The sequence below is a fragment of the Sphaerodactylus townsendi genome, linkage group LG05 (assembly GCF_021028975.2).
Source record: "Sphaerodactylus townsendi isolate TG3544 linkage group LG05, MPM_Stown_v2.3, whole genome shotgun sequence".
Classification (NCBI taxonomy): domain Eukaryota; kingdom Metazoa; phylum Chordata; class Lepidosauria; order Squamata; family Sphaerodactylidae; genus Sphaerodactylus; species Sphaerodactylus townsendi.
In genome coordinates this window covers 54,841,478-54,866,323 of record NC_059429.1, presented here as the reverse complement: position 1 = coordinate 54,866,323, position 24,846 = coordinate 54,841,478, and the positions used below count along the sequence as shown (strand labels likewise).

Below are 24,846 nucleotides of genomic sequence, written 5' to 3'. Positions count from 1 at the left end.
GTCATGCCAGATGCGGGCCTTCCCTCCCACTTGCATGCCACCCCTCACTCCTCTCCCTCCTTGTGCATCCTCCCCTTCCCTCCATTAGGGTGGGTGGGCCATGTCCAGGTCTGGGGCCTTCCCTCCCCTCCCTTGCATGCCACTCCTCCCCTCCCCTCCCTCCATTAGGGTGGGTGGGTCATGCCCAGATGCCGGGCCCCCTCCCTCCCCTCCCTTGCATGCCACTCCTCCCCTCCCCTCCCTCCATTAGGGTGGGTGGGCCATGTCCAGATGCCGGGCCCCTTCCCTCCCCTCCCTTGCATGCCACCCCTCACTCCCTTGCTCCCCTCATTCCCTCCCCTCCCTTGCATGCCATCCCTCCCCTTCCCTCTGCTAGGGTGGGTGGGCCTTGTCCAGATGCCGGGCCCCTTCCCTCCCCTCCCTTGCATGCCACCCCTCACTCCCTTGCTCCCCTCATTCCCTCCCCTCCCTTGCATGCCATCCCTCCCCTTCCCTCTGCTAGGGTGGGTGGGCCATGTCCAGATGCCGGGCCCCTTCCCTCCCCTCCCTTGCATGCCACCCCTCACTCCCTCCCTCCTCCATTAGGGTGGGTGGCTGTGCCCAGATGCCTGGCCCTCCCTCCCTCCCCTTTGCATGCCACTCCTCCCTCCCTCCCTCCATTAGTGGTGGGCTATGTCCAGATGCTCGGCCCCTTCCTCCCCTCCCTTGCATGCCACCCTCACCCCCTTGCTCCCCATTCCCCTCCCTCCCTTGTGCATGCCATCCCTCTTCCCCTCTGCTAGTGGGTGGCCTTGTCCAGATGCTGGCCCCTTTCCCTCCCTCCCCCTTGCATGCCACCCCTCACCCCCCTTGCTCCCCTCATTCCCCTTGCATGCCATCCCTCCCTTCCTCTGCTAGGGTGGGTGGGCTACAGTCCAGATGCTGGCCCCTCCTCCCTTGCATGCCACCCCTCACTCCCTTGCTCCCCTCCCTTCCTCCCCTCCCTTGCATGCCACCCCTCCCCTTCCCTCTGCTAGGGTGGGTGGGCCATGTCTAGATGCCGGGCCCCTTCCCTCCCCTCCCTTGCATGCCACCCCTCACTCCCTTGCTCCCCTCATTCCCTCCCCTCCCTTGCATGCCACCCCTCCCCTTCCCTCTGCTAGGGTGGGTGGGCCATGTCCAGATGCCGGGCCCCTTCCCTCCCCTCCCTTGCATGCTACCCCTCACTCCCTTGCTCCCCTCCCTCCCTCCCACCCCTTCCCTTGCATGCCACCTACCTCACAAAGGATCAGGTGTGGAGAGAAGGGAAAGGAGTTTGTAAGTCCCTTTGAGTCTCCTTACAGGGGAGAACAGGGGTATATATCCAAACTCTACACTCTTCTTCCATTAAACCATTAAACACTAAATCTGGTTTATAACTGAAATGAAGATCGCTCTCTTAACCCAAAAGGGAGGGGGGAACCAATGTTGAATTATATGAGTTGAAAAATCTGTCCTGAGGAGAGGAGTTGCAGTACATGAACATCAGATTGACAGGATGTCCACACTATGGGCTAGATCCAAATGCACTTTTTTACTCTCCAAAATGCTGTTCATCAGGATCAGGAGACACTCACGAGAGGGTGTCTGTTAACAAGAAAAGAACAGACAAAAAAACTTTCCTTCTGCTATTTGGAAGTTGACACAGGATACTATAGTACAATCCCACTCATCTGTAAGGTCTTTTAGATTTTTAGATCTTATTTAGTACCTCACATCATGATCTTACTCAGTTCAAAGGTCTAATTTCTAAGTACTGTTAGTATATACTGGAATTTGAAATCTGAAATAGTCTTATCACAAAAAAGGAACATCAAAGAATGAGATTTACACAGCAAAGTTGTTCCTTATGTTGGCTCTAAAGATTATATCACTGGTGTAGAATTCCACAGGCGCTATGGTTCATTACAGAAATTTCATGTTTACTTTCTCACTCAGGCATATGTGCTCCCCCCAACACAAAAACAAATTCTGGTTCTGTTAGAAGCAAAAATATTAAATCTTGACAGTACTTGCAGTTTAAAGAGCACAGATTAAGCTCACAACAGTGCTCTACAGATGCAAATATATAAATCAGTTTATTTTACTGACTCACTCTTCTAGTATCTTTAAAGCTGCTGTTGCTCACCTGATTGCTATGAAGATCCAACTTAATTAAACCAGTACAAGATTCAAGTGCATCAATATTTGAAAGGAAATTGCCAGACAAGATGCATATTTTAAGTGAACCACAATACTGCAAGCATCCTACATCCTTTAAATACTGTGCACTTAGCTGAGCCATAACAATATTTTCCACATTCTTTAATTCATCTTGATCAGCTGTTTGTCCATTCTCAAGCAGCAGATTTTTAGAAACAGAGACAAGGTAGTTTGCATATTTTTCTTCCATGGTTGTTTATCAATGAAGGATCTAAGGAGGAAAAGGGATTACGCAGTAGGTTATTTATTCAATTTTCAAAAATGCCCTAAGTAAATATGCAACTGCTTATTACACCACCCATTTGCTCCATAAAGCATAAGCATAAGCATTTTATTGTCATTGTGCACGCACAACGAAATTTACAGCAGCATTCCTCGATGCACACAATTTCAGACTCATACCCCATCCTCACTTTCCCCTTCCTCCACCCATCCCTACACAGCCCCAAACACATCAACATGAAGCCGCAGAGTTTAGCATAGCCACAGCTCTAGAGTAGAAGCTGTCTCTAAGCCTCTTTGTCCAAGTTTTGATAGACCTGTATTGTCTGCCGGATGGTAACAGTTCAAAAAGAGAGTGTGCTGGATGAGACGGGTCTCTCAGAATATTTTGGGCTTTTTTTAGGCTTCAGGAATTATAGAATTCTTCCAAGGAGGGGAGAGGGCAGCCGATAATCCTCTGTGCAGTAGTGATCACCCTTTGGAGAGCCTTCCTATCTGCCACTGTGCAACTGGAGAACCATACACAGATGCAGTAGGTTAAGACACTTTCTATAGCACAGCGGTAAAAACAATCCAATCACAAAAATGAAAACATGGGGGAAGAAAAAAAATCTACACTTAACATTTGAAAACATGTAAGCAAGTGAAAAAAAGTTTGTTACATGTTATCAGGAGAACATTAAGATAAAACCACAGCAAAAACGGAAGATAATGGAAATTGATATAGCATGCATACAATGTAGAATGAAGACACATTCGTTTTACTGTTATTCTAGGATGAAATATCTTCCAGAACAGGCCTTGATTAATTTTCTGTGGCTCTAGGAGCCAGTCCAAATATTTAGGAGCTGGAATCATTTTCAGGATTTAGAGCTTTGTATTTTAATTTTCATATTTTCTAAGTATTGCTACCATAAAACCCAATTCTAACATCTCATATTTTAATTAATTTGTATTAAAGGTGTGACAAAAGTGTTGAAGAGTACAGTAGAGTAAAGTTTGCTGTCACCACTATAACAAATAACTTACTGTATCCTAAAAAGTTCAATGTAATTTAATATTGAAGCTTATATAGAAATCAACCAGTTATGAAATGAACTCAGTTAACATATAAACAAGGACTGACAAAAATGTGTGTGTGTATTTCATGTTATGCAGCAAAAGTTCAGTGAAATGATAAGTAAGCTTTCTACTTTACTTAGGCTTGTTGAAAGAACTTGCTGAAAACACTAGGGATTACAATGAAAATTCTATGCACCATGGAGATCTGGCACCTGGAATTTGTCAAGCCCTGTTCTAGAAACACATCTATTTGGGCAAGAATGAATGAGTGGGAATGAATGAGTCCCCTGTATTACACCCTAATGATATGATAGATTAGAAATCTAAATAAATACAACTGTTTATGATTTATTAAAGAAATTACTTTATTGTAAGAGTAATAGTCCATGGGGTTTCCCAGCATGCAGATATCTGTATGATTAAAGCCCTACTTTCTTAATTCAGTAGTTCCCTAAAGATTATCCTGAAACAATTATTCTGAAGCTGTGTAGGTGCCTCTGTATGATTATGATCCTGCATCGCAGATTGCATATAGGATCGTATTTCAGCAGGGGCTCTCACAACAGACATTTGGTTAAATGAACAGATATCAACAGGTTACACCACTAGGAATAATCCCACATCTGCTTCAGTGTGAAACAGACTTTTCTCTGTGATACACCTCTGAAGATGCCAGCCACAGATGCAGGCGAAACGTTAGGAACAAAATCCACCAAACCACGGCCATACAGCCCGGAAAACCCACCAGAACCAGTTAAACAGTTTTATTAAGGGATAATGGGGGTACACAAGCAAACAACAAAAATCAAAGCAGCAGAACACACACATAGTCCTAGGACATAAGCAGTTGTGAGGGGATATATCTGGAATAGATGAGGAAATGGGAAGTAAGGGTTATAGTCAGTGGTGGGATTCAGCAGTTCGCACCACTTTGGCAGAATCGGTTATTAAAATGGTGCTTGTAGACAACCAGTTGTGAAATTATTTGAATCCCACCACCAGAACCTGGTGTTAAATTATTTGAGTTCCACCACTGGTTATAGTCACCTGATCTTAGAGCAGAATGGTCTGGTGAACAGAACTGAGCAACTCACGCTTAGCGTTGTGGAACAATATCACAGACTGAGAGGTGTCCAGAGATATTGAACTACTGGGAGAAGGGGCTTCTTATAGGGAAAAACAGACCCTCAGGGTTATGCAGAGTGATCCTTAATCTCCCAAGGCAAATGGAATTCCTGAATTTCCAGGGAAAGACAAGAGGCAGACATCAACCTTAATGGTTGGGTCACTGACCTAATCGGTTGAGACATCAGCCTGATGTACCAGACTCGGGAGTGTCTCCAAGGAGGAAGTTAGCTAATGAAATGACAGCTGTAAAACAGTGACAGTGTAAATGAGGTCGTCATTAAAGGTGTTTTTCAGAGGAAGAAACGTTTGGTTAGTACAACACTGGTCAGGCAAGCACATTAACACATACATTTTCTTCACCGAGGTATATAGTCCAGGGCTGGAGATGGGAACTCTCTCCAGGGTGAAGTCTTTGTGTTTGCTTAATCTGACAGGCAGGGTGTGAGAGAAGCATTGTGCAGGCTGATATGAAGGGGGACAAATCCAGACATAGTTCTTTCTTCTTGGGTGGACTGAGCCAATGCAAGGAATGAGCTCCCCATTTTGGCATTGCATTGCTAGGCACCCCAAAGGTTGGCTGAGGTGGGTAGAGATGCCACTGTATTTCAAAACAGGGTCCTTTTGGTCCACCATAGGTCAGTCTGGCAACAGATGTTGTTCAGTTTTTCCTGGGTGGGGGGGGGGAGGTGGAAGCAGGGGGGGAATCACAAGCATATGGGCTTTTCCATATGAGTTTTCCCATCAATCCTAGACCTTTACTGCTTCAGTTTATCCCGTGATTTCTGAACACATTTTTGTGTCTTCAGTTATTGCTTCTCTACTCCCATCCCCCCCAGTTCTTTTGAGAACACTTTTACACCAGTATTTTTCTGAATGCTAATTTTGAGTCGCCTTTTTCCACGAGAATAATATTTCTATTGATTTTCATTGTCCCATCCACCTCCAGGCCACTTTGATGGACTGTTGTCTTCAATAAACCACTCCTCCTTCTTCCCTCCCAAAGATACCTGGCTTCATTTTTTGTTTTAAACAGCACTACAATATCAATATACCATTGTAATAATAGGTTCAGCAGATTCTCTGAATTCCCTGCTTTTATTTTTCTAAAGGAAGTCTCTATTCCTTCCCTTGCAGACATAAGCTTTTTCGTTATATCTCTGCCAGGGAACATAAGAACATAAGAACATAAGAACAAGCCAGCTGGATCAGACCAGAGTCCATCTAGTCCAGCTCTCTGCTATTCGCAGTGGCTCACCAGGTGCCTTTGGGAGCTCACATGCAGGATGTTTTTCTCTTCTAAAGATGAAAACTGCTGAACTTATCACTACAACAGTATAATGATATCTCAATATTTTAGTGACTTTTTAAAAAATTGCAACCCTGATACAAATATATAAGTATGGTGGAAAACATAAAAAGGGAGGGGTACTGGGATGCCACCAATGATGACAGCATCTGCTCTTGATTCTTTAAGGAACTGGAAGAAGATAAACTGATCCCACAACTGAAAATGCAGAGGAAAGAGAGATGTGTGGAACAACCATGCCCAAACTGATCCCAGTGTTCAGATAGGAGCTAGAAGGATTCCTGCTCTCAGCTCCATTCTAGTTTCTATCGCCTAATTCCAACAGAAAATCAACACTGAAAGAACCCTGTGTGATCACCCATCAAGCATTTTAATGGGAACCAGGACAGTGGTCACATAGGCTGAATTCAACGGGTCCTTTCTTCCTCTTCTTGCCCACATAAAAGCAGATTTTAGTCAAAATCCCCGCATTCATCTGCTGCCAGATGAGGGCATATTGGAAATGAGACCATTCCCAGTCGGAGGAATAAGCAAGCTGTCTGGTGGTATGCTCCGTCACCCACCACAATCTACTGTGCTCCTGTAGTAGATTCATATTCACAAAAAATAATTTCTCAAATCACCAAAACAGCCAGCATAGTGTAGCAGTTAAAGTGTTTGACTAGGAACTAGAAATACCCAAGTGTAAATTTCCATTCTACCATGGAAGCTTACTGCACACAGTCACTATCTTTAAACCTAACCTACATCACAAGGTTCTTGTTGTGAGGATAAAATGGAGGAGAGAATGGTATTGTAATGTGTTCATGAACACATTGGGAAGAAAAGTTGGGCAAACATATCTAAATGAATAAATAAACCATCATTAAATTGAATTGTTAAAAATTAAAAGTGCAGTCTCCTAACCCAATACCCTATCTAAGAATCCCTTAAGCCAATGGACAGTTGTCATTAAAGTGGACATGCATATTTTCTTCAGCCTTAACTGGGTGAGAAATAAAATAAAGCAGGCTACAGTTTAAATTGCTTTTCATAAACCTACTTCATGTCAGTACATGCTATATGGGTTTAAAAGATGTCAGATTTATGCTTACTGGGTTACTGAATAAGTTTCAGAAATTTATTCTTGAGGTAAGGACACCATGAGCACCTACAATTTCATTCCTTATTGTAAGGTCTGAATAAAATTGCCTTTTTGTTAGGGGCAAAAGTAGAGTTTCATAATATTTTCATGCAATTCTTTATAGAGGTTTAGGTCTTAAGTTTAAGATTTCCTTTATTGAAGGATTTGTGTATGGTGAGACCATATCAAAGGGCACCACTTCTTCATTTTCTTTAATTTGTACTTTGTACTTTTATAATCCTTTACAGACTAGACTTGATCTGACTTTTCAAATTAAAAAACCCCAGAAAGAGTACCTATAAAAAGCCATAACATTATAAGGTGAGCAATGTAGAAAAAGTCTTAACCAACGAATGTATCACAGTCTCTTCAATCAATGTAAGACTACTGCATGCCTATTTGAGCACTACAAATTGAATCTCATTAGAAAAAGGACAAATAATTGAAGTACATCAACTGACACACTTGTTTTGTAACTTCAGTACGAAATATATTTGTGAACCTAACAAAACACATTAGGTCAAAACAAATTACCGGTAGGTCCTATTAGGTTAGGACCTAACAAAACATATTAGGTCAATGGTGTACACTAGGTAAATGGTGTTTTAAGGTGATGACAAAATTCCCCTCACTACAGGTAGTTAATAATACTCATTCTCTTCCAGCCAAAAACCTATACTGGTGGAAACTCAAGAATTAGTTTGGTGGGCAGGGTCATGCAAGCACCATCTTCCCTCAGTGGCAGAGAACACATACATACAAAGTAGAGATAGTCGCTGCAGTAGGTCATTATTGACAGTGACCCTCTCTTAGCTTTCTGTGTAAACTACCTCTTCCTTTAGATATTTCCTAGTCATGATTAGCTTAATTCCTAGTAAATTAGAGATATCCTGGGCTCTTGTAAGTAAATACATTTTAGACAATATTTAATTTTTTCAAGTTTACAGTCTCTGGTTCCCACTCAGACATGTCGTTTCTGGGGGACTGTGACAGATGTACAGACATCCTGCCACTTTCTATAAACCTCCAATCCTCTGTAAATCTGTTTGTGGGTGGGCAGAGCAGTTAACATCCAATCAGGAACCGTAGATGACTGAATACACTAGATGGGAAAGTAGTGAGAAGCTGGGAAACCTTCACAAGTTACAGTGAGCTCATGTACCATCAGTTTACAGTGTACAATTTGTTATTTGCATGTTCATTGAGTAATGCTCATGTTACAGTCAACTCATGTAACAACCGAACATGTAATATAATCCCCACATTTATCCAGGTACTGCATCCCAGTTTAACTGGTAAAGTGAACATGTGTTGGCTCTCTCTTACGGATATACATATGCACAAGAGTTCACTGTAACTTCTGAAAAGTCATCAAAGTTCAGAGCAGGTTTGCATATCAAAAGTGTTAGTTGGGGGAGACTCTAAATATCAGAGTCTGCTTGTGATTAAGCAGACTAAACTAGTCAATGTTTGGACAAAGGACTTGGGTATACAGATGTTTAGGCTGATACAGTGTTTTTTTATTTGCAAATAGGTTTAATAGGTCTTATTACTGAACCTCCTTGTTTCTTCTACCTCTGGTAATGTTTAAAACTTGTTTCCCTGAGGCGTAAGGGTCTGATTAGACAATGCATTAAACACAAATCGGGTTGGGGGAATGTAACTCATGTTTAATGTGTGGCCCAGCACATACCTTAAAAATAGTATGTAAAGCAGCAGGAGAAACTTCATCATTCCCTCCCTTTCACCCTGTGCACTTTCACTAGCAGAAAAGGGCTGTGGAGATAGCGTTGTTTGTCTTACAGCTAATTCCTCTTGTGGCCCTTTTCTGCTAATCAGACAAGGTTAGGCAATGTAGCCCCATATGGGTCCTCAGTCCCATCTCATGGTGAAGCCAGGCAAGGCAGCACCATCCCATCCAGCCAAATGTTCCATCCTATGGTGAGGCAAAGTTGTCCCTGTCTCTTTCCTTGCCAGAGGGCTCTGTAGCCCAATTCCTTGCTGCTCTGCTTGGAGTGAATCTGGCTGGCCATTCCCATCCTTCACCTGGAAGGGTGACTCACCTCCTTCTGTTCCTCACCATAGTGATCACCTACCCTTTTTGATAGTTGCCAGCTCCAGGTTGGAAAATTCCTTGAGATTCAAGAGTAGAACCTGTATAAGTGCAAGGATCTAGGAAAGAGACTCCCGAATATGCCATAAAGTCCAATACAGGCATTTTTCCAGAGGAAAAACCACTCTGCCTGCTCCATCGGACAGAGAGGGGTTGGCGGCAGCGGCCTGCTCAGTGTTGCCGGCTCTCGCACTGTGGGATCCAGCAGAGCCAAACAGGGAAAAACTCCTCTGCCCCACAGAGCAGGTGGCTGCCTTTTCCATGGGGCAGAGGGGGAATGGCGGCAGCGGCCTGCTCGGTGTCGCCGGCTCTCGCGCTGCGGGATCCAGCAGCGCCAAGCAGGGAAAAACTCCTCTGCCCCACAGAGCAGGTGGCTGCCTTCTCCATGGGGCAGAGTGGGGATGGTGGCGGCGGCCTGCTCCGTCGGGCAGAGGGGGGATGGTGGCAACTGCCTGCTGGGTGCTGCCGGCTCTCGCGCCACGGGGGCTAGCAGCACCGAGCAGGGGAAACCCCCCTCTGCCATAGGGAGCTGGGGTGCTCCATGAAGCAGAGAGGGGGATGGCGACGGCGGCTTACTTAGTGCTGCGGGAGCTGGCTGCACCGAACAGGGAAAAACTCCTCTGCCCCACAGAGCAGGCAGGCGGCTACCTGTTCCGTGGGGCAGAGGCGGGATGGGGGGAGCGGCCCACTGAGTGCCACCACCTCTTGCGCTGCAGGAGCCAGCAGCGCTGAACAAGGGAAAAACCCTCTGCCCGATGGGGTAGAGGAGGGATGATGGCAGCGGCCTGCTCAGTGCCACGGAAGCTAGCAGTGCCGAGCAGGGAAAAAAAGCTCTGCGAGGGGGATGGCAGCATCTGCGTTTTTTGCCTCCCCACGCACCATCATACCTGCAGGATAAGGTAAGTGGTGGCGTGCAGAAAACGTGGAGGCCGCCCCCAGCGCAGTTTTGCCCAGTTATGCCTCTGCCTGGCTCTAATGGAGGGGTGGCCCCTGGTCTCTTCTCAGCAAGTCTAATGGCTAATCCGCCCAGTGTGTAATGTATATATTCAGCAACCTAATACCTCATACAGATGCCCACATTATGCAATCTGGCAGAAATTCTGATGTTTATGAAAACGTCTGCTCTGACTAGACTATACTTTGGAAGCCTACTAAAAGACTTTGCCCTCACCTTTGTCTACAGCATGTGCCTGTGAGCGAGACCCATCTTAGAGCTTCACTCCGTGGGTTCTCTCCCTGAACTAACTCAGTCTGTTTCTGCTGGAGCAGAAACGACATCCACTCGCCACCCCCTCCCCATCCAAGCACCACAAGGAGAACCTCAAGGAGCAGCAACTGAAGCCGGTTACCCAGGCAACCAAGTTCCTCTCCACCTTCTGCGCGTGTCAGCGGGAAAGGGGAGGTGGCCTCAGGTCTCTCACTCCGGAAGCGACAGACGCCTGCGGGAGCGGTGGCGCCATGCTGGTTGGTGCAGAGGCGGAGGCTTTGTTGCAACGAGCCACTCAGAAGCGGCTGGAGAAGTTCGCAGACCTCAGAGGTGCAGTTGGACTGCGCCAGGGCAGGGGGCAGGGGGCTTGGTGCTATGTCACTGGCTTCCGACTACACTTGTTTGGTTCACCTCCTTCCCCGGATTGGGGACTGGCCTTGAGAGCGGGGAAACTCGAGGAGAGCGCAGTCTCTTGGGAGGGGGAAGGGGGGCGGAGCGACTGCAAGTGCCACTCTAAAGGGCCAGGTTTCCGAGCATGATCCATAGCAATAGTTTCTTTTATCGCTCACATTTTGGGAGTGTATTAAAATCAATCAGAGTTGTGCAATAATATTTTTAATATCCTTGTAACTTATGCAAGAAATGGGGGCACGGGGTAAAGGGGACACTACCCTGCCAGACTAGCCTGGAACAGCAGATGTTTAGCCAAGAGGGCTGTGAGTCCTGGCGTAGTGACCGTGCCCCATGCGAGTCTGCAACAAGACCAAAGCCCAATCAATACAGTGGGTTTCTATTGAGCAGAGCAATACAGTGAGTTGTAAACTCTTAAATTGTCCAATTCTTTAGGTTCTGTTCTGATAAAGAAATACTGATGCTTATGGTGTGCAGAGGCATAGCTGGGCAAAGCTGTTTTCCGTCCACCCTCCCCCCCCCCCCGCATCACCACTTACCTTACCTTCTAGGTTGATGGTGCGGCATGGGGATCCATGGGGGAGAGAAAATTTGGAGGCCGTCATCCCCCCTCTGCCTGCTCTGTGGGGCTGAGGGGGTTTCGCTGCCCAGCACCGCTGCCTCCCGCAGAACGAGAGGCGGCGGCACCGGGCAGGCCGCAGCTGCCATCTCCCCTCAGCCCCAAGGAGCAGGCGGTTTCCCTGCCTACAGTGCGAGAGGCGGTGGCACCAGGCAGGCTGCAGCTGCCATCCCCCCTCAGCCCCATGAAGCAGGCGGTTGCCTGCTCCGTTGGGCAGAGCGGGTTTCTCTGCCCAGCACCCGCTGCCTCCCGCAGCACGAGAGGCAGCAGCACCAGGCAGGTCGCAGCCGCCATCCCCCCCTCAGCCCCAAGGAGCAGGCGGTTGCCTGCTCCGTTGGGCAGAGCGGGTTTCTCTGCCCGGCACCGCTGCCTCCTGCAGCACGAGAGGCAGCAGCACCAGGCAGGTCGCAGTCGCCATACCCCCCTCAGCCCCAAGGAGCAGGCGGTTGCCTGCTCCGTTGGGCAGAGCGGGTTTTTCTGCCCGGCACTGCTGCCTCCCACAGCGTGAGAGGCGGTGGTACCGGGCAAGCCACGGCTGCCATCCCCCCTCAGTCCCACGGAGCAGGTGGTTGCCTGCTCCGTTGGGCAGAGTTGGTTTCCCTGCTTGGCGCCGCTGCCTCCCGCAGTGCGAGAGGCGGCAGCACCGGGCAGGCCGTGGCCACCATTTCCCCACTGCCCAACTGCTGGGCAGAGGGGGTTTCCCCTGCCCGACGCCTCCTCCTCCGCAGTGCTTGGGACTATCCGCCCGATGTCCCTGTTGGTGCTACGCTTCTGATGGTGTGACAGCACAGAGAGAAGAGGAACTGTTTGGATCACAGTTCTTTGCTTCCTGTAGCAGGCTCATGGCCCAGTTGGAGCTCTTCTATCTCTACATTCAGTCGTCATCTACCTGAAAGCACAGGCATGCAAGTTACTGTAATGTGATGGGATCATGCTTTTGGTAGAACATCAGATGAGTAAGAGTTTCCCTTTCCGAGGAAAGAAGTTATTTCTTACAACTTGTGTTTTAATATTTTCCAATGTTTATAAAGGGAGCGATCAGTTAACTCTCAAGCTGTACACGCTCAAGCTGTAAATATGTACTTCTCGTCCTCCAATAGCTACCAAAAAGTCTAAAAATAATAACAACAAACTTCAGCAGCAGGAGCAAGCAAGGCCACAAAATTGGCTTCTTCCCTGCAGCAAGGAATTTTTTTCTAGTCTTTTGAAAGGCATAGCATAAGGTGAACAGAGAGCAGAACCACACTCAGGTCTAGTCAGTGGGGCTTACTCTCAGGAAAGTGTTCTTAGGATAGCTGTTACTTTTTTAAACAAAGCAACCTTCCCTTCCTCTTAAGTTAGTAGAGGAAAATTTGGTTTGCCAAAAGATTGAATAGGTAGCCAGGCACTTAGGCATTGTCTGCTCCCCTTGCATTAATACATTATTACATCCTCAAGAAGGCAACGAGATCTTCCCCTTGTCACCTTCAGAGAACCTTTCCCAGCTTGTGACAAAGAGCTGTAACTTTTTGAAGATAATCAGCAATTAATGGATTTTTCACAGGTTTTCTTGATACTTGAAGTGCAGCAAACACTAATATCAGATCTGAGCAAACCCAGGTGTTAAAGGGACTGAGAAGGCTAGATCCCTTTGTTGAAATGTGACTGACAGCTCACACATGAGGCTACCGAAATGTTTCTGTATGGCTATATCTCCATGTGGGTGTTCTAACATTTGCTGTGTGGATTAGCTGAATTGCATCTCCAGCCAGGAAGACTGATCAGATAGATTAGAGGTATGCAAATACTACGGGCAGAAACTGCCACTATACAAAAAGATTTTTCAACAGTTTTCCATATGATAGAAGTAATATACGAATCTGTCCTAAGCTCTGTTGCCTTTCCCATTTACTGCGCAAAACACCCAACCTGCATACTATAATAAATAGAGAACCCAAGAAATATGAAGATAATGAAAGTCACATTTTTTTTAAATTTAACTTCACCTACGCTATTGGAGACCAAAAGCAGTTTATATCATTCTCTTGCCCTTCATTTTACCCTCACAATCCTGTAAGAGCGGCAGACTGGGAATGTGACTGATCCAAGGATAAGTCATAGCCTTTTTGTTTTTGAGTTCAGTGGTGCTTTTAAAAGCATAAGACAGACCTGGTTATGATTTGGAAATACCATTTTTTTGTGTATCCTCACTCCTTTACCTGAAACCTGCTAGGTAACCTTGGACTAGTCACATTTCTCTTAGAACTCTCTCAGCCTAAGCAGGAGTAGGCAATGGCAAACCACCTGTGAATGTCTTGCCTTAAAAGCGGTAGTGTTCCCATAAGTCAGCTGTGACTTGTTGGCGCACACACACACATGCACACAAGGCCAAAATATGCATTAAAAGCAAACGCATAGAACTTCCTTGTTCTAAAAGCTGCTCTGGGAACATCCAGTTGATATTAGAGAGGAATAGGGAAGTAGAAGTCCAATTCATATTTTGATTTGAAGCTCCTGTGGGGAAAAAAAAATTGTGGAAAAATTTGTATGCAATTGTAAGTATGCTTGCTGAGATGCAGATTTCACTAATTTCAGTGAGTTGTTCTTCCTCATCAGTATGTAAAGGACCAACTCGACTCTAGTCGAGAAGTGGTAGCTAGGAAAAAAGGATTAAGCACACAAACTGTCATTTCTCAGGTACCAGGCGCTCCCTCCAGAAGTGACTTTTTAAGAGAGATCTTGTCATTATTGTACGTTTTATTTATTTACTACATACAGTCCACATTTCTCACTGAGGCTCAAAGTGGATTACATTATAAAGTGTGAGTCGATACAGTCAATATGATAAGATATCTAAAAAGCAATGTACTAGGATTAGTGTATTGTCAAAGGCTTTCATGGCAGGATTCAACTGGTTGTGGTGGATTTTCCGGGCTGTGTGGCCGTGGTCTGGTGGATCTTGTTCCTAACATTTTTACAAGTTCATTTTTATTCTCTTAATGGTTCAGCATCTTAAGGGCCAAAATTGGGCAGAAGAGTAATATACTAATAATATAATAATGAAATTGATGTGTTTGATTATAACATGTAACTTGCCCCACAGTGTGCATCCTTTAGAAAACTACAAGAACCATTCTGTACCATTTAGCAGTGGTGTCACTATTATAGAACAGAACAAACATTTCACATTGATTCATGTGTTTTGGAAGAAAGGGAAAGAAAGTATGATGTTACAGGTAACAAAGACAGTATGAATGGACAATAATTAAAATTATCATATCAGATGGCTGCTGAATGTGGACTCTGGTGAGCTTGGGGGCAAGAAAGAAATACAAGTAGGTGAAAAGCAGTAGCTTATCCGAGGCCCCTTCTGCACAGCACAGGCAGAGCAGGTTGCAGTTGGGATAAAGTAACCTGCTCTCCTGTTTTTGCGGTCGCATGCCTCCATGCAGGCAGCGAACAGAGCCTGCAGAAACAATGCAGGTTGTTGTCGTGCCTTCGTGAGGGTTTTTTTGCTACTTACCTCCCTCCACTGTGTAGCTACGTAGGCAGACAGGCATTGACTTCCACAGCCATAATGATGTCCCTGTGTCTGCGTGGCTACACAGCTGAGAGGTGGGGACTATAAAAAAAAGTGAAGCGTGGCCGACTAAAGCGCTTCCTGGGCAGCCATTTGCTCATGAGCAGCTGCAACCCGCATTAAAACGAAAGAATCACAGATAGTGTGATTCTCAAAATACCCGTTTTGGGGGAGTTAACATGGGGCAGCCTTGCTTTAGGGGTGATTGCTGTGCGAAGTTCCCTCCCGAAACTGGTTTTTTCCTGTCCCCAGCCTGGGTTTATTGGCCTGAGCAGAAGGGTCCCAAGTGTGTAATTATAGTTTTCTTGGAGATATGAAAGGGATATTGGGCTAACTGGTATGTAAAGGAAATGGGTGAAAGACTGAGAGACATGACAAGCTACAGCATCTATTCTGATAGGCAAAGTTGACTGGGGGTGTCAGAATTCCAGTATCTAATTGGAGAGAATATATTTTACTAATAGAGTCAACATGCATTCAGGCCATCATTATCTTAAGCAACTTTTCTGTCTCATATAATAATGTTCTTCTTTTCAAACAGGTAAAATAGTACTACCTGGAGAATTCTGGGATGTGGTTGTAATAACAGCAGTTGACAAAAAACAGGAAGTTGCATACCAGCAACAGTTATCAGAAAAGCTGAAGAGAAAGGAGCTACCTCTTGGTGTTCATTACTGTGTTTTAGTAGATCCTCCTGGACAAAAAATTGGTAGGTTCTTTACAGCATATCTTGTTAATGTTAGAACCAAATTTCTACACGGAAAACCCCCAGAAAACCCCCAGAATAATTATAATCAAACCACAGTTAACTACTTCCATTTATATTAGGAGGCTTGGGGTGGGGGTGGGGGGATGGCTGGATATTGGCTTACATTTGCAGGTCTCTAACTTTTCAGTCATCTGGTGAGAGAAACTCAGCCAGTTTGTAGTTTAAATACACACTATAATTTGATTAATTTTCAGACAGACAAAAAGGTTCTCTTTCTGGTGCACATTTGTATCTTTTTTGCTGAAAGATTTCCAGAATGCCATTAGAAACTAATTATATTAATTAAATATCCAAAAATATGTTCAAATACCATTATTATTATTCTTTTGATTCAAATGTGTAACTCCCATCACTATGAATGAGTCAGATGTTCTTCTGGATGATAGTAGCTGAATAGATCCATTAGGGTTTATCCTAGGTTAGGTATTATTGTTAATGCCTTCTCATCAAATTTTATGGTGACTTGGATTACAAAACTGTTTTCATTAGGAAGAGGAACTGGATGGTGGGAGTTGTTTTTAGTGGCAACCCTTTAGTCAGCATTACATCTAAAATATCTTAAGAAATGAGAATATGAAATGCTGGCTAACACAATCATTGGTTGTTTTATTCTCTACAATTTGTACTGATTCTGTGTGAAACATTTTTTTAAAAAAATGTCACTGACTACTCTCAGTGGATTGTTCATTCCATCGATCATGCAAATGATGGTCACTTCTCACATGTCATGAATGACTTGATGAATAATGTTTACATCATGGCAGTCATTGGGTTTCAGAGTTAACAGAAAGAGGTTATAATTTTTAGTAGTGCATCCCCATACAAGCAGTCACAGTTCCCCACTGCCAACTGAGGGAAGGTCCATACTTTCTGGGTTACAACCATAATAAAATTCTGTATTTTTGCAAATTTTATATGGAGATTGCAGTCATACCATGTTTCCCTGAAAATAAGCCCTCCCCTGAAAATAAGCCCTATCATGATTTTTCAGGATTTTTGGAGGATGCTTAAAATATAAGCCATCCTCCAAAAATAAGCCCTAGTAGTAGTTACAGATCACAATCGCAGACAATGCCCTGTTCTTCCTGCCAATGAAGATGCAGCTTGTGATGGAGGAAGCAACTGGTTGCCAAAAGCCCGCATTAATGAATTGTGAAGGTACCGTATTTCCCCGAAAATAAGTCCTAATGCAAAAATTAATATAAGACCCTGTCTTATTTTCAGAAAAACACGGTATGTAATAGTAGAGCACCATTTTTTGAAAATCGATATCTGAAGTAAGGTATGCAAATATTTTGCATTTACGTCAATGGCCTAAAATTAAACGTAAGTTATCAGAAAAGGTGCAATTCTAACAGGCATCTGCAATATCTTTTCCCCTATATAAAACTGGTTTTTTAAATTTTATCACATTTGTATCTCACATCTTCTAAGAGCCTCCAGACCTGCTCCAGACAGTACCTCAGTGTTCCTATTTTATCTCCCACTATCCCTGTGAGATGAGTCAATGTACAAATTGAATTTTACGCTGTTTTCAAACATTGTCCTTTCTAAACTAAAGAATTTCATGTTTTTTAGGAAATGGTGGATCAACCCTTCATGTTCTTCAGTGTTTGGAAGAGCATTATGGTGATAAATGGGATTCTCTTACTGTCATATTAATCCATTCTGGTAATATTTTCCTTTGAATTGCACTTGTCTTGCATTATGTATTTTTAAAAAAAGTTTGAGAATAAGATAATAATGAAGATGAACTGGGATTTCCCCTGATGTGAAATAAGATTCAAATTAGATTGGTTTGTTTAAGTTAAATTACCCCAACGTTATAGACTGGAAAGATTTTTAAAGCTGCCCTCTAGATACTTTCACCTTAGAGCTGGGGTTATTAATCTGTGGAATACATCTCCCCAGAGAAGGTACAGACAGAGTCCTGGGGAGGTATGATTTGCCTATCAACTATAAGTTGTTTTATTCATATTTTACGTAGACAACATTCACAAAATGTATTTCCGCAAAACTGTTTCATAGTTTGTGTTTGTGTCCAAATTTTAGGCTGTGAATGAAAAAAGCCCTAAATATGCAAACTCACCTCGCCTATAGGCCAGATTCATGGGAGGTGTAAGTCATAAGCTCATTCAAAAGGGATGTGTGACAGCAAAAGTTTAGGAACCAATCAGTACCAACATTTAACAAAGTTTCTCTCAACTATAACTAGAGCTGCAAAAGTGATTTCAATTTGTTTGTGATGCATGGTATTGGAGTCACAATCCTTCAGCATGTGATGACATTTCAGTGTACTTGAAACAGTTATCATATGTAGAACTATATTATCAGTTTGCACTGGATCTGAGCATACAGTGGAACATTCACACTGATAGTTACTTTCTTCACACTTTGAAGATCTGCTGTTTGCCCAGCAAATTACAGTTCCCATTGTGGATAATGCAGAGTGTGCAATGCAAGTTGGGGCATTCTCTTTTTAAATTGAGGAGTGACTTTATAGTTACGCTTATTTTCTAAGCAATGTTAACTTTGTGCAAGAGGTACTGGTTTTGATTTGGTCTTGAAGAGTTTATCTCCTTTTTGTAATTATGAAACTCTCCTAATAATTCATTGTATGTCTGTTTAGGGCCGTGCATATGGTACCTTGGCCGACTGAACTTATACATTTTAAATTGTTCAAATTGTCAGAATGTCTTATTGCAGATACACTGGTCATGCAAAGATATCCTCAACATAAACTATGGAATCTGTTCACCTTATACATGTTATGTTATGTTAAATTTAATTTGTATACCGCCTTCCCCCAGAGGGCTCAGAGCGTGAACAACATCAAATAATAGTACAACCAATAATACATAACATTGCAATGCATCAAATTTTATTTATGATGAGGGACTTTTTATGAAAGGAAGTAAGGGAGACAGTCATATTTTAAGCATTCATTTTTAATATTAACATTTGAATTGCAATGCCAAGTATGTTTGCCCTTCTGAGTTAACTGGAGGAAGGGAAGGACAAACAAGTGGCAAAATAATACTCAGGAGTAAGTTCCATTGAGCTTGTGCATCTTTCTCCTTAGTATGTATGCTTCACATGTATGTTTAGGCATGATTATGAATTAAATAAAAAACATACTATTTGAACTGAATAGCTTATGAATGAATTGCTATATATTAGCATTGCTACAGAAGCTGAAGGAAAGTCTGCTCAAGTTAACATAGTCCGGTTGTTGTGGGTTTTCCAGGCTGTGTGGCTGTGATCTGGTAGATCTTGTTCGTAACGCCAGCCACAGATGCAGGCGAGACGTTAGGAACAAGATCTACCAGACCACGGCCACACAGCCCGGAATACCCACAACAACCAGTTGAATCCAGCCGTGAAAGCCTTCGACAATACAATTAACACAGTCCATTTAACTGAGCCCTTAGGGGGAGGGCGGTATACAAAACATCATCGTCGTTGTTGTTGTTGTCGTCGTCATCATCATAATTGTGTACCCATGGCCCAGACTCATCTCCTTTATCTGTTTATTTGTAAAATATCACCTTGCGTACTCAGTATTTTGAACTAGTATCTTATTTAAGGCCTTTGGTATCAGAATGATGAGTATCTTGGGTGTCAGAAAACTGTGTACAGGCAGGAAATGTCCTGCTTATGACGACTGTTTTTTAAATTATTATTATTTTGTCTTTTCCAGTTCCTCTCTGTTCTCAACTTGAATGAACTGGGAAGCTTATTATTTCACATTGTTTTTTGTTCATTAGCCATATTTGAAAATTGCTATTCCTGCATTGGAAATTTATAGATTCCAAGATGCCCTGGAGGATATTAGAAACCTTGTTGGTGACTCTGTTGAGTCATTGGTGGGGACTTGGAATGACAGGCCCTCACTGATGGTTGATAGGGTTCTATCCTGGGGCCATCTCCTAGCGTCTTGTAGGGTTCCTTCACTGTAATTTTCCTCAGAGTTGAGGCATCTGAGAATGGTTAGGAGACAACTGGAACAGTGGTGGTGAAAAACTCATGCTAAATCTAACACACTGCAGAGTTCATTAGAAAGTCTATGAGGTGGCAATATCTGCTCTCATTGTGTCAGCCAAATCACATGCAGATCAGTTATTTGGTGGTTTGGGATAGACAACTTCCACAATGGAGTCAAAGACAAGTAGCATTTTAGCCTTTTGGTTTGGTGTTTCTATGATTCTTCTCTGATAAGATCCAGTCTGAACTGGATGCCAACTTACTTTTGGCAGTAGCAATCTCTTCAGTCTTCTCTTTCTGAGGGATATCAACAGAGGCTTGGGTTCTGTGAGACATACTACATCTAGCTTGGACTCTTGTCCATCATAGCTCATGCAGTTTTGCAAAAAGCTGCTACACATAATGTTAAGCAGGATCAAGTACCTGAAGTATTTAAGGAATCAGTGATTAATACCTGAAGTAGTTAAGGAAGCAGTGATTAGCTCTTGTTGTTGAAAAAGCCAACATTGGATGATCAAGTGTTTGCTAACTATAGGACAATCTATAACTTGCCATTTTGGGGCAAGTTTATTGAATGGGTGTTGGCTGAGCAGTTGCAGTAGAACAGATCCAGTCTTGAACTGTTTCAGCTGGTGGGCTCAAAATGGTTTGCAGTAAAATTGAACAATAAAACACAACTAATAAAAACTGCAGTAATCAGCATAAAACCACCAATATGTAAAAACAAAAAGGAGGACTTCAAACAAGTGCTTGATCAAGCCAGAGGGGGGGACATTGCCTCCTATTGAAAATCTATATTCCAGAAGTAGGCATCAATAACAGAAAAAACTATCTCGTGACAACTTTCCTCACTTCACACAGAAGGAAAAACATGAATAACAGCCCAGTATGGATTGGCGGGGAGCTCCCTGGTGGCTGGGGACAGCATAGCTAAGGTGGCACCATGCTGCCTCCGAAAAGGCTTCAGGGGGCGCAGAAAGAAGAAAAATTGAAAAACCCTCCTGCCACCCAAAAAGTCCCATTGCAAAAAAAAGATTCTACATTTTCTGGTAGTGTGCAGCTGTGGAGGGGGGATGTTCCTAGGCCAGTAGTGGCGAACCTTTGGCACTCCAGATGTTATGGACTACAATTCCCATCAGCCCCAATTGGCCATGCTGGCAGGGGCTGATGGAAATTTAGTCCATAACATCTGGAGTGCCAAAGGTTCGCCACCACAGTCCTAGGCTGAAACCCTGGTAGAAGCCAACTAAAGGAACACTCTCAGCCCACCCCTCGCTGTGCTGGCATGCTCTCAGATGCCGGTATAATTCCCAAGCAGCAGGCACTTCCAGGTTTGGTTTCTGCAGGGTTATAGGGCGCCTACACACCAGCATCTTTGCTCTCTTTACCAGCATAGGTGCCCTCATGCCAATAAGATGGGCGAACACACTGGCATGAGCTTCTACTGCTCCCCCAAGGTATTCCCCCCCATCAGGATTGGACCCTAAAATGTGATTGAAGTCTGTTAAACTGTGTTCATGTAAATTAACATATTTGGGCATTATATACAATAATATATGTTCTTGTTTGTTTGTTTTAAGGTGGTTATAGTCAACGTTTACCTAATGCAAGTGTCCTGGGAAAAATTTTCACATCTTTGCCTTTTGGGGACCCAGTTTACCAGATGCTGGATTTAAAACTGGCAATGTACATTGATTTTCCCATCCAGATGAATCCGGGTGTTCTGATTACTTGTGCAGATGATATTGAACTTTATTATACTGGAGAAACAAACTTCATCAGGTTTGATCAACCTGGATTTACTGCATTAGCTCACCCATCCAGTTTGACTATTGGTATGACTCATGGTGTATTTGTATTGGAGCCATCTTCTCATTTGACAGAAAAAGGAGACCTTGAATACCGGTCTTGTAAGCGTTTCCTGCATAAGCCTAGCATTGAGAGCATGTATCAGTCTGGAGCAGTATGTTTAATGAGTCAGTCATCTCCTTCTGGAGGAATAGAAGACTCAGTATTGAACTCTGAACATGTGTATACAGATAGTCTGTTTTACATTGATCACACCACTGCAAAACTGTTGTTGACATTTTATAAACAAATGGGCAAGCTTTGCTGTGAAATAGATGCCTATGGTGACTTTCTGCAGGCACTGGGACCTGGAGCAACAGAAGAGTACATAAAAAACACAGAAGCCGCCTCAGAAGCAGGATCACATTTCATGGAAATCCGAGAGAAAATATACAGTCTTCTGAAAGGATTGCCTTTCAATGTTATACTGTTAAATAACTCCAAATTCTATCACATAGGGACTACCCACGAATACTTGTTTCATTTCACTTCTGATAGAAAGCTGAAACGGGAATTGGGGTTGCTGCCGAACATTTTCAGCATCTGTCCAAAGAGTGCAGAAGATTTGGAGAAATCAGCGTGTATTATTCATAGCATACTCAGTCACAAGAGTTCTGTTGCTCCGGGCTCATTAGTTGAGTACTCCAGACTGGGATCCGATGTTTCTGTGGGAACTAACAGTATCATTAGTGGTTGTTGTATTGATGTAAAAGCACTCCTACCACCAAACACATTCATAACAACACTAAGTGTGAGGATTGGTGGAGAAGTAATGTATGCAAGCATGGTGTTTGGTATAGAAGACAACTTGAAAAAGAATGTGACAAAGTTGTCTGATATACACTTACTTCATTATTTTGGAATCAGCCTTATAGAATGCTTCAAGCTCTGGGGCCTGGGTGTTTCAGACCAATTGTTTTCTGGTCATAAGACAGCTTTAAGTTTATGGACAGTTCGGATTTTCCCTGTTTGCTCCAGTTTAAATGGCTCAGTGGAGGTGTCATTAAGAATTTTAAACTCTGTGAAGAACATGTCACTTTTTCATCTGGATGGCTTTAAGCTATTGTCTGTTGAAGAAATGCTTCATTACAAAGACATAGACGACATGTTGAGGTTCAGACAGCAACTTTACGAAGAAATTACTCTGCAGAAACTGAAAGAGAAATCTGATATGTAAAAAATGTATGAAAATGTACAGCTTTCCATGTTCTTTAATTTGAAGAGGATTGATTGCTTTCAGGCTTTGAGAAATCCAGTGCCATGCAGTACACATTTTTTGTGTTTCAGTGAAGTAGAAATAATGAAACTGCATTAGTAATGTTATTGTAGCATAACATTAATAATGCAAAAAATGCAGATAAACTATTCTTTTGATGAAAAAATTAATGAAATATTTCAAATCTATAAAAACATAAAGAGGCAAATTTTCTTGAATGTTATATTTTCGGGTTTTAATTCTAGTGGGGAACAAAACTTGTTAATTAGAAGTTTGATTGCAAGCCACTTAAAAGTTTTTCAAATGATGAATAGTAGCTCAGAAATATTCCCCTACTCAGGATTGTTTGTTTTGAAGAAACCAAAAAACCTGTGTGCTTAAAAGTGTCTTTCTAAATTGCTGATGAGTACTGAAACTTGAAAAGTGAGTGCTTTTAGAACACAATACCATATTTTATGCATGAACCAAGCTCCACCTTGTGACTTTTGCAGGAGAGAAGGAGTAGCAAAACTGACTGGAATACAATATAGGAAGTCAGGCTTTTTGAACACTTCACTTTTCTAGTAAATATAATAATAGTAGCAATAAAGCCCCTTGCGCAAAAAAATTCAAATTCTAGAAAACTAATCCTCCCAGAGCAAGAGTCATAGACAGGACATATCTTCAGGAAATGGCACCGGGCTCAAACACTGAAAATGCACCCTTGTCAAACATTCCAGATTTGCAAGGAGGGGCAGCAGGGTGCCTGTGAAGATGGAGAGAGTTCTCCCCATCTCCATAGATTCTCCCCATTTGCAAAGTTGGCCTGGGTTTTGCAAAGGAGAGGAGCCAGCAGGGTGTCCATGAAGATGGGAAGAGTTCTCCCCATTTTCATAGGCACACCCCCCCCCGCCCCGGTTTGGAAGGCTGGATCCCAGTTTTGCAAAGGTGGGAGGAGCCAGCAGGGTGCCTGTGAAAATGGAAGAAGAGTTGAATTTATATCTACCCTTTCTCTCCTGAAAGGAGAGTCAAAGTGGCTGATAAACTCCTTTCCCTTCCCCACTCACAACAAGCGCCCTGTGAGATAGGTAGGGCTGAGAGAGCTCTGAGAAACTGTGGCTAGCCCAAGGTCACCCAGCTGGCATATGTTGGAGTGCACAAGCTAATCTAGTTCACCAGATAAGTTTCCACATCTCAAGTGGCAGAGCGGGGAATCAAACCCAGTTTTCTAGATGCACGTGCTGTTAACCACTACACCACACTGTAGTCTTTGAGAGCCCGTTGTGTGAAAAAGTAACCCACAAGTGAGGACTGAAGGGGACATTACCCCACCTATTTTATTCTGTTCTACTCCTCCTTTACCTTTCACTCTCCATCCTGCTATCCTTCTCGTAATCTTCTCTATTTTGCCCTGCTATCCCAACGCTTTCTGGCCCCCTACCCCAGCTCTTTTTAAAAAGTTTATGTCTGGCTACCCCAGCTTTGTCTTTTGTCTTCTTAGCCCCAGTCCAATTCCTGGTAGCATTCCTGGAGTGCTCTGGGTGGGAAGGTGAGGCCTCTTCCCGAACAGTCCGCTCTCACTGCCTCAGCTGGAGCCATTCCAGGTGTCTGAAGCCTCCCCCCTCCCCAAACAGCCTGTTCAGTCCTGGCCAGTGGGACCAACTCACTGCTAATTGGCTCAGGCAAGGAATAAGACAGTTGTGTGAGGACTCCTATTGGAGAGTTGACTCAGGCAAGGAATTAGACAGCCCTGCGAGGACCCCAGATCTTTAAGAAGTGTTACTAGCTGGGCCAAAAGGAGTTTGGGGGTTGTGGAAGTGTCAGCCCCTCTGGGCATGAGAAATGGCACCCTCTGGACTACATTTCCTGGAGTCCTTTGCTTTTTCTGGTTGATCGTTGGGAACACTGCTCAATTATATGGTGAGATCTCATCACAAAACTTTAATTTCGCCAACTGTAACTCATTTTAAGGAGTGTTGTTTTCAATACAAATTTCCAGGGCATTATGTAGAGATGTTTATCATGGGAATATTGGTAATATGCTAGATATACCTTGGTATTATCATTGCCTGCAATGAGA

The 24,846-nt window shown here is 43.6% G+C and overlaps 2 protein-coding genes across 2 annotated transcripts in view; one reads left to right on the top strand and one right to left on the bottom strand.

Annotated features, from left to right (window-relative positions):
- The window catches only part of LRRIQ3 (leucine rich repeats and IQ motif containing 3), a 52,821-nt gene extending 42,262 nt beyond the window's left edge, over window positions 1-10,559 (bottom strand). Inside the window, exons 1-2 of the mRNA XM_048497849.1 lie at window positions 10,524-10,559; window positions 2,147-2,431 (exon numbers count right to left, since the gene is read on the bottom strand). Coding sequence (XP_048353806.1) covers window positions 2,147-2,410 — 264 coding nt within the window. The 5' untranslated portion in view covers window positions 2,411-2,431; window positions 10,524-10,559. The remainder of the gene's footprint in view (window positions 1-2,146; window positions 2,432-10,523) is intronic.
- Window positions 10,560-10,585: 26 nt separating this feature from the next.
- FPGT (fucose-1-phosphate guanylyltransferase) lies at window positions 10,586-23,831 on the top strand. The gene is made up of 4 exons (XM_048497325.1): window positions 10,586-10,711; window positions 15,512-15,679; window positions 17,318-17,410; window positions 21,304-23,831. The coding sequence occupies exons 1-4, from the start codon at window positions 10,633-10,635 to the stop codon at window positions 22,746-22,748; spliced, it is 1,785 nt and encodes a 594-aa protein (XP_048353282.1). The 5' UTR covers window positions 10,586-10,632; the 3' UTR covers window positions 22,749-23,831.
- Window positions 23,832-24,846: the final 1,015 nt, after the last annotated feature.